We start from the raw sequence: 10,000 nt of genomic DNA, 5'->3' as shown, positions 1-10,000 counted from the left end.
CCTGGAGCAGATCTTCATGCGCTCCTGGCGCGAGTCCCACCTCACGGAGATCCGGCAGTACCATCAGACCCACCCACAGGTGCCCGCCCAGCTGCCGGGCCTGGCCCAGCCCCTCACCCCGTCCCAGCTGCCCTGGCTGGCCAAGCTGGCGGCCAGCTCCTGCGGAGACGGCGTGCTGGTGCTGGACACGGCCTCCTCGCTGGCCGAGGGTCTGGAGGACACCTTCCAGAGGCTGGTGGACGGCAAGCTGGCCCAGACCAACTACGTGGTCATCATCTGCACGGGGCAGAGCCAGGACATCGAGTCCTGCGTGGTGGTCACAGGTGGGTGTCACTGGGAGAGTCTTGAGGGGGACTCTAGAAGGGGAGAATCTTGAGGGGGACTCTAGAAGGGGAGAATCTTGAGGGGGACTCTAGAAGGGGAGAGTCTTGAGGGGGACTCTAGAAGGGGAGAGTCTTGAGGGGGACTCTAGAAGGGGAGAGTCTTGAGGGGGACTCTAGAAGGGGAGAGTCTTGAGGGGGACTCTAGAAGGGGAGAATCTTGAGGGGGACTCTAGAAGGGGAGAATCTTGAGGGGGACTCTAGAAGGGGAGAATCCTGAGGGGGACTCTAGAAGGGGAGAATCCTGAGGGGGACTCTAGAAGGGGAGAGTCTTGAGGGGGACTCTAGAAGGGGAGAATCTTGAGGGGGACTCTAGAAGGGGGGATCTTGAGGGGGACTCTAGAAGGGGAGAATCTTGAGGGGGACTCTAGAAGGGGAGAGTCCTGCGTGGTGGTTACAGGTGAGTGCCACTGGGGATGATCTCTCAGCTCAACCGTCAACGCGGGTCTAATCCAGATATTCATTTCAACTCATTTTATGTATTGATCTCAACAAATATTTTCCCTTGCCCGGCCTTCAATCCTCTATGATCTCACAGTTTTGTCACAGTATGACACATATTATGAATTGTTCTTGTTGGGTACTGACACGTCAGATACATCAACCCTTACTTCAGAGGGAAGCCGCTTTAAACTGAGTTAGCATATATCGACTTTTCACTGCATGTGGATGTGGCGGTGTGTGAGAGGTAATGTGTTATTTTTACTGCAGCTAAGCTGCCCAGTCTGTCTCAGGCCTAATCATGTGGATGTGGTGGAGCGTGAGAGATTGTGTGTTATGGTTAAGTGTTATGGTTAAGTGTTGTGGTTATGTGTTATGATGGAGCGTGAGATGTTAAGTGTTGTGGTTATGTGTTGTGGTTATGTGTTATGATGGAGCGTGAGATGTTAAGTGTTGTGGTTATGTGTTGTGGTTATGTGTTATGATGGAGCGTGAGAGGTTAAGTGTTATGGTTGTGTGTGAGAGGTTAAGTGTTATGGTTATGTGTTATGCTGGTCCGTGAGAGGTTAAGTGTTATGGTTATGTGTTATGGTTATGTGTTATGGTTAAGTGTTATGGTTAAGTGTTGTGGTTATGTGTTATGATGGAGCGTGAGATGTTAAGTGTTGTGGTTATGTGTTGTGGTTATGTGTTATGATGGAGCGTGAGAGGTTAAGTGTTATGGTTGTGTGTGAGAGGTTAAGTGTTATGGTTATGTGTTATGCTGGTCCGTGAGAGGTTAAGTGTTGTGGTTATGTGTTATGGTTATGTGTTATGGTTAAGTGTTATGGTTAAGTGTTGTGGTTATGTGTTATGATGGAGCGTGAGAGGTTAAGTGTTATGGTTGTGTGTTATGGTTATGTGTTATGGTTAAGTGTTATGGTTAAGTGTTGTGGTTATGTGTTATGATGGAGCGTGAGAGGTTAAGTGTTATGGTTGTGTGTTATGGTTATGTGTTATGCTGGTCCGTGAGAGGTTAAGTGTTGTGGTTATGTGTTGTTTTCCCCTCTCCCAGGCAAACACCAGACCAGAGCTCTGGCAGAGAGCATGCTGTCCCCCGCAGACAGCCTGAAGGAGATCAGCTATGAGGTCTACTCCGGGATGACCACGGACCTCAAGGCCTGCTTCAACTCGCTGGGACCCGGTAAGAGCCTGCAGCCTGGGAGAACCCTGTGGGACTCTAGAAGGGGGAACCTTGTGGAGGACTCTAGAAGGGAAGAATATGTGGGATTCTAGAATTTTTTTTTTTTTTTTCCTCATTCATATCGGTTTAAGAGTTTTGCTGCCCTTAAGGGATCATTGAAATTACTTTTTTTCTCATGGCGTGCAGAATGTGTGTTGTTTGAATAATTACAGAATGCTTATACATTATGACTATATAATATATGTTATTTAATGTACAATACATTTCAATATCAATATATTGAAAACGTTGTGCGTGTCCTTGGGTCAGATGGAGACATGGAGAGTCTGCTGGAGAAGACCAGTGTGGAGAGCTGCAGTCACTCCTCTCTGACCAGCAGCAGGGACTCAGCCGGAGACAGCCCCAAACCGTCATGCCCAGGTGAGATTGCAGACACAGGTGTGTTCAACATACCCAGGTGAGTCTGCCGTGGCCGTGTGGGAGGACAACCTGAAGAAGTCTGTAGATGTACTCAGAGCATTATATGTTTCCAAGTAGCAAACCCTCTTTAGAGTAAAATGTTGTTCTGATGAGGATTATTCTGTTATAAGAAATGTAAAGTATTGCCTCCCTACCCTGCACCCATAAGTGAAGTTTAACAGGCTGTTCTCCCTCCTCTTCATCCATAAGTGTGTGTGTGTGTGTGTGTGTGTGTGTGTGTGTGTGTGTGTGTGTGTGTGTGTGTGTGTGTGTGTGTGTGTGGGTGTGTGTGTGTGTGTGTGTGTGTGTGTGTGTGTGTGTGTGTGTGTGTGTGTGTGTGTGTGTGGTGTGGGTGTGGGTGTGTGTGTGTGTGTGTGTGTGTGTGTGTGGGTGTGGGTGTGGGTGTGTGTGTGTGTGGTCTAACAGGCTGTGTTCCTTCCGCTCAGAGTACCATGTGGAGTGGCACGAGATCCGTGCGGTCCAGCTGGCTGTGGCCCGGAAGCTTCTGTCTCAGGTGTGTGCCATCGCCGACTCCAGCACCCAGAACCTGGACCTCGGCTCCTTCGACAAGGTGGAGTTCCTCATCTGCATTCCCCCCTCCGAGGTCACGTTCCAGCAGATCATCCTCCACCTGTGGAACTCAGGTGAGTTTAAGAACCACGCCTCTGTTTAATGATGGTCTCAGGTGAGTTTAAGAACCATGCCAAGTCAAGTCAAGTCAAGTCTTTATATTGTCAGATACACAGAACAACAGAGTTGGACTGGGCACTAAAATTCTTAGGACATGACACCATACCACACTACCATATCATAACAAGACATAACATATAAACATATAAACATATAAGTACTCCAACATGATATAACATAACATAACTTAACAATAAGTACTGAACATTAGATACAAATATGAAAAGACAGAGTAGTGCCTCTGTTTACTGATGGTCATAGGTGTGTGTTGGCCCACAGGTGGGTCTGCTTTGTGGAGTTATAAATCAAATCAGCCGTCCATTATATTCCTGATTATATTCTCAAATAGAATAGAATCAAATCAAATACAGTGGATGAGTGGACAGCAGTCATACTTCTTTTGGAAGTGTCTAAATCAGGGGTTTGGGAGAGGGCGTGGTGGCGGTGGTTACAAACATTCGGGCGCGGCACTTCAGTGGGCCACAAATTACTTTCTAGTCAGAATTGTGGTCCCTGGGACAAAAGCAGTTGAAAACCCCTGCTCTAAATGAAAAGTAAAGCCCCCCCTGGTGGCGGAGCCCTGTAACAGCCCTGTTGCGTCTGCAGGTGTGCTGCATGAGTTGGGTCTGGACCACGACTGCCTGACCCTGAAGCAGGCGGAGCAGTATGTGGTGAAACTGGACCAGGAGGCGGTGGGCAAGATCGACAGCCTCATCCAGAAGTCCAAGATGAACCCCTACACCCTCTACATCCTGGTGCACGACCACGCTCACTGGGACCTCAGCAGGTACACTACACACCTCTAACCCTAACCCTAACCCCTACACCCTCTACATCCTGGTGCACGACCACGCCCACTGGGACCTCAGCAGGTACACTACACACCCCTAACCCTAACCCTAACCCCTACACCCTCTACATCCTGGTGCACGACCACGCTCACTGGGACCTCAGCAGGTACACTACACACCTCTAACCCTAACCCTAACCCTAACACCCTCTACATCCTGGTGCACGACCACGCTCACTGGGACCTCAGCAGGTACACTACACACCTCTAACCCTAACCCCTACACCCTCTACATCCTGGTGCACGACCACGCCCACTGGGACCTCAGCAGGTACTCAGAGCATTATATGTTTAAGCAATAAGCCCCGCGAGTCCGTGGTTTGTGCTGATTTTAGAACAGGTAAGAGGAGTTGTTAGGCACGACGCGAAACGGAGTGCCATTAAATCCCCTTACCCGTTCTAAAATTAGCGCAAACCACGGACTTGCGGGGGTTATTGCTTTTCTAAAACTGTTACTACAAATATTTGATATGGTTTCATAAATAAAGACAATTCAATTTAAGAAACAATAGTTTAATGATAAACCGTCATTCTTCCGCCACTAAAAAATATAGTTCCTAAATAAATCGTTGCCATGCAACCCTTGAAGCAACGCAACAGCCAGATGGAACACTGGGTATGAAATGCGATATATGAATACACAGCCTTGCCTTGCCATTCACTGCGCAGTAATATGGAATGTTATCATAGAATGTTATGAGGACAAATTGTAAGGTAATGCTGGATTTTACAACGTCTTTTAGCCAATCACAATCAAGGATTTGAACAATTAGTTTTAGAATTCTAAGTAGCAAACCTTCATTAATGTAATTAATGAGGATTGTTCTGTTATGAGAAAAATAAAGTATAGTCTTACCCAAACCAGCATAGCACAGGTGAGACTGTTAACAATTCAATTCAGTTCAATTCCATTTTATTTATACGCACACTGAAGAGGAAACCCCAGAGGCTTCAGACAACCAACGCCTCTTATATATATATATATATAGTTTTATATAGAAATTATATAATATAGTTTTAAGTTTGAACAATGTTTATATTTGATATTTGAATATAATATTTTGTATTGTTGCTTAGGTTTTACAGTTAAAAGAGTTAAAAAGTATTGCTATGGGTTAACCTTCTATCTAGATGGATTTATCTTCTATCTACCTTCTATTTATCTTCTATCTAGATGGATTTCTTCTATCTAGATGGATTTCTTCTGTCTGGATATTCCCTTGTGAACCTTGCGGTTGTTTTCTCCTAGTTCCCACTTCAGCGGGGCGGGTTCTCGTGAGGGACTGGTGGACAGCCTGCTGAACTGCCGTCAGATCCGCGACGCCCCCAACATCCTGACGCTCCACGTGACCTCGTTCCCCTTCGCCCTGCAGACCCAGTACACACGCATCAGCCCGTACAACGAGGTCCACTGGCCCTCCACGTCTAACAACGTAAGCGCACCAAACACAGAAACACAGAAACATCAAGCTGCCAACTGACTGATCAGTGTCGTCGCGCATGTTGTGAGGCTAAAAACATTTGCTTCGTTAGCAGACAGTGAAGTCGTTGACTAAAACCTCTTAGCTAGAGACTGAACATGTCAGTCCAAGATTTCAGAGTCTATTCACATAAAGTCTATTTGTCGTTTTTCAAAGGATTTGCATGCTGTGTTCTGCACTCACAGGCTCACCAGTCTCAGAGCCACAGACAGTGGCTAACTTTTATTATTACACGGCTTTTCTTAATGCTGTAGAATGCTCTATTCACTTGAATGGGGCTTCCCAACATTCTGCGGTCCGTTATTTACCGATTCTCCGCTTTTTAATACTAATGGTAACAAATAAATTGTAAAGAAAACACACTGTGTGAAGTAATTTTTTCGTGTTGGCAAGTAGCCGTATAATAAGCGGGACAATGTATAGAACTTCGCGAAGGAGTGTTGCTTCACCCTGAAGGGGCTTATTTTTCCGACAATGACCTGCGTTCTATACATTATCCCTTACATAACATACTAGACATGACAGCAAATCAAGTGTGGTGTTGATGTTGGTATAACATTTGTTTGTGTGAGCGTTTGTTTGTCTGTGAACATTTGTTTGTGTGAGCGTTTGTTTGTCTGTGAACATTTGTTTGTGTGAGCGTTTGTTTGTGTTTGAACATTTGTGTGTGTGTGTGTGTTTGTGTGTGGTTGCATGCAGAGCTTTATCTCCCTCTCCTGTGCTGTGTGTTCCCTCCAGGACGTGGATCTGTACAATGAGAAGACCAAGTACTTTGGCATCTCTGAGCTGCTGGAGTCCACACACACCGGAGCAGGGCTGCCCCTCCTGCGCTTCGACAGCTCCTTCGAGAACATGGCCTCCGCTGTGGAGGAGAGGTAAGGCTCCACTGGACACCAGGGAGATAACCCTAGCTACTACCAGCCCAGGCAGCAACTGATTTAAAGGTCCAGATCAGGGCCAGATTAGGGTGGTAGTTAGGCTAGATCCGGGTGATATTCAGGGTGATATTCAGGGTGATATTCAGGGTGATATTCAGGCTAGATCAGGGTGGTATTCAGGCCAGATAAGAGTTCTATCCAGGCCAGATTAGGATGACAATAAAGTCAGATTATGGTGATAGTTAGGTCAGATTAGAGCTGAACCATCCTCCGCTGTGGAGGAGAGGTAAGGCTCCTCGTCACTCAGAGAACATGGCCTCCTCCTCCCCTCCCCTCTCCTCCTCTCCTCTCCTCCTCTCCCCTCTCCTCCTCTCCTCTCGTCCTCTCCCCTCCCCTCCTCTCCTCCTCTCCTCTCGTCCTCTTCCCTCCCCTCCCCTCCCCTCCCCTCCCCTCCTCTGCTCTCCTCTCCTCCTCTCCTCTCGTCCTCTCCCCTCCCCTTCTCTCCTCCTCTCCTCTTGTCCTCTTCACTCCCCTCCTCCGCCTCCTCCTCCTCTCCACTCCTCTTCCTTTCCTTCGAGAACATGGCCTCACCTGTCCTTACCTGTGTGCAGGTTCCCCAAGCTGCACAGCACGGTGATCCGCACCCACATCCTCATCCAGCACTACTCCGTGGCCCTGATGGTGGCGGCGGGCCAGTCCCACCTGCAGAAGCACACCTCCGTGGAGACCCTGGAGATCGTCCAATGCCTGCTCAGCTCCACCCAGCGTTGCCCCAGCAACCACGGGCACATGGTGATGCTGCGCGTGCCGTCCCAGGCGCTGGCGCTGGTCACCCAGCAGCGGCTCGCTCACGTCCGGGACCAACTGGGCCTCCAGAACCAGTTCGACGTCATCCTGGGCAGCCCCAGCGCCGCCCTCTCCCTGGGGAAGCACTTCCTGGAACAGCTCAAGGTGGGGATGTGTGTGTGTGTGTGTGTGTGAGTGTGTGTGAGTGTGTGTGTGTGTGTGTGTGTGTGTGTGTGTGTGTGTGTGTGTGTGTGTGTGCGTGTGTGTGTGTGTGTGTTTGTGTGTGTCTGTGTCTGTTCTCTGCGTTTCAGTTAGAGTTCAGTTAGTGGGTGATGGCTGGGTGTGTGCGTGTGTGTGTGTGTGTGTTAGTAGGTGATGGCTGGGAAATGTATTCAGTTCTTCTCCTGCATCTCGTCCTGTCTGCTCAGGTGTGGATGAAGATCCAGGACCCTGACTGGACGCCGCGGACCTACCTGGAGCTAGAGGCGCTCCCCTGCATCCTCATCCTGACGGGCATGGACCCCCTGGGAGAGTCACTGCCACGGTAACCACGGAGACGCAAACTGCACACTACACACATCACACATCATACTTCACCACTCCACACATCACACATCATACTACACCACTACACACATCACACATCATACTACACCACTCCACACATCACACATCACACTACACCACTACACACATCACACATCACACATCATACTACACCACTACACACATCACACATCATACTACACCACTACACCACTACACACATCACACATCACACTGTACACTACACCACTACACACATCACGCGTCATACTACACCACTACACACATCACGCGTCATACTACACCACTACACACATCACACATCACACATCATACTACACCACTACACACATCACACATCATACTACACCACTACACACATCACACATCACACGTCATACTACACACATCACACATCATACTACACCACTACACACATCACACATCATACTACACCACTACACACATCACACATCACAGGTCATACTACACACATCACACATCATACTACACCACTACACACATCACACATCATACTACACCACTACACACATCACACATCATACTACACCACTACACACATCACACATCATACTACAACACTACACACATCACACATCACACATCATACTACACCACTACACACATCACACATCACACATCATACTACACCACTACACACATCACACATCATACTACACCACTACACACATCACACATCATACTACAACACTACACACATCACACATCACACATCATACTACACCACTACACACATCACACATCATACTACACCACTACACACATCACACATCATACTACAACACTACACACATCACACATCATACTACACCACTACACACATCACACATCATACTACACCACTACACACATCACACATCATACTACAACACTACACACATCACACATCACACATCATACTACACCACTACACACATCACACATCATACTACACCACTACACCACTACACACATCACACATCATACTACACCACTACACACATCACACATCATACTACACCACTACACCACTACACACATCATACTACACCACTACACCACTACACACATCACACATCATACCTCACCACTACACACATCACACATCATACTACACCACTACACACATCACACATCATACTACACCACTACACACATCACACAGCATACTACATTACTCCACGTGGCTGCTGTACCAGTGTAGCCTTTAGGTAAGAGGCTGCACAGATTACATTATGTGTGTCAGATGGTATACTATTATGAAAGCACCTTTATCCATATGTGCAGCTGTCACTTTCATCCAAACATTCAATCTAGGATGATTAATGATGCCGTTGAGTTGGCTTTTGGGGTGGATTTACTGTCCTGCAGTGTCTTGTGGGTAAGCTGTGATAGTGCAGACGGACTGCAGGCCAGAGGCACTGAGTGCCAGGGGCTCAGGAGCGTCACGTCACGTCACAACTCACGTCACCTCACAGGCGGGGGGGCACTTGAGTGTGTTTTTGTTCTCGAGACAGATGAGGAGAGGAGGACTACAGAGAAGAGAAGAGAGGAGGAGAGGAGTGGAAGAGAGGAGGAGTGGAAGAGAGAAGAGAAGAGAGGAGAGGAGGAGAGGAGTGGAAGAGAGAAGTGGAGGACTAGAGAGAAGAGAAGAAAAGAGAGGAGGAGAGGAGTGGAAGAGAGAAGTGGAGGACTAGAGAGAAGAGAAGAAAAGAGAGGAGGAGAGGAGTGGAAGAGAGAAGTGGAGGACTAGAGAGAAGAGAAGAGAGGAGGAGAGGAGTGGAAGAGAGAAGTGGAGGACTACAGAGAAGAGAATAAAAGACTGAAGTGGAGGACTAGAGAGAAGAAAGGAAGGGAAGAGAATAAAAGACTGAAGTGGAGGACTAGAGAGAAGAGAAGAAAGGAAGGGAAGAGAAGAAAAGAGAGAAGTGGAGGACTAGAGAGAAGAAAGGAAGGGAAGAGAATAAAAGAGAGAAGTGGAGGACTAGAGAGAAGAAAGGAAGGGAAGAGAATAAAAGAGAGAAGTGGAGGACTAGAGAGAAGAAAGGAGGAGAGGAGGAAAGAGCCTTGGGACTCTCAAGTGTGTGTGTGTTAGTTCCGGGACTGGAGAGAGGTCGTGATTCTCAGTAATAACAGGCAGGTCAGCTTGACCAGCCAGCTGTCAGGAGATAATTACTGCCACCCTCGTCATGACCGCTGCTTCCTGCTTCCTGGAAAAACAGTGAGTCACTGCCCCCACTGTGACTCAGCGTGACAGGGCAGCCTATGGAGGGCAGAGAGCCAGA

General features: G+C 47.9%; 1 protein-coding gene across 1 annotated transcript in view; it reads left to right on the top strand.

Annotated features, from left to right (window-relative positions):
• Nucleotides 1-10,000, top strand: part of greb1 (growth regulating estrogen receptor binding 1) — a gene marked incomplete at both ends in the record, with an annotated part of 33,783 nt that overhangs the window by 11,762 nt on the left and 12,021 nt on the right. The window contains 9 exons of the mRNA XM_080849707.1: nucleotides 1-323; nucleotides 1,876-2,004; nucleotides 2,314-2,424; nucleotides 2,910-3,107; nucleotides 3,760-3,940; nucleotides 5,253-5,436; nucleotides 6,223-6,359; nucleotides 6,974-7,313; nucleotides 7,577-7,692. The exon at nucleotides 1-323 is cut by the window's left edge and continues 28 nt beyond it. Coding sequence (XP_080705833.1) covers nucleotides 1-323; nucleotides 1,876-2,004; nucleotides 2,314-2,424; nucleotides 2,910-3,107; nucleotides 3,760-3,940; nucleotides 5,253-5,436; nucleotides 6,223-6,359; nucleotides 6,974-7,313; nucleotides 7,577-7,692 — 1,719 coding nt within the window. The remainder of the gene's footprint in view (nucleotides 324-1,875; nucleotides 2,005-2,313; nucleotides 2,425-2,909; nucleotides 3,108-3,759; nucleotides 3,941-5,252; nucleotides 5,437-6,222; nucleotides 6,360-6,973; nucleotides 7,314-7,576; nucleotides 7,693-10,000) is intronic.

This window comes from Sprattus sprattus (genome assembly GCF_963457725.1).
Source record: "Sprattus sprattus genome assembly, chromosome: 13".
Taxonomy (NCBI): domain Eukaryota; kingdom Metazoa; phylum Chordata; class Actinopteri; order Clupeiformes; family Clupeidae; genus Sprattus; species Sprattus sprattus.
The sequence above is the reverse complement of the archived record's forward strand: the minus strand, read 5'-3'. Positions and strand labels throughout refer to the sequence as shown.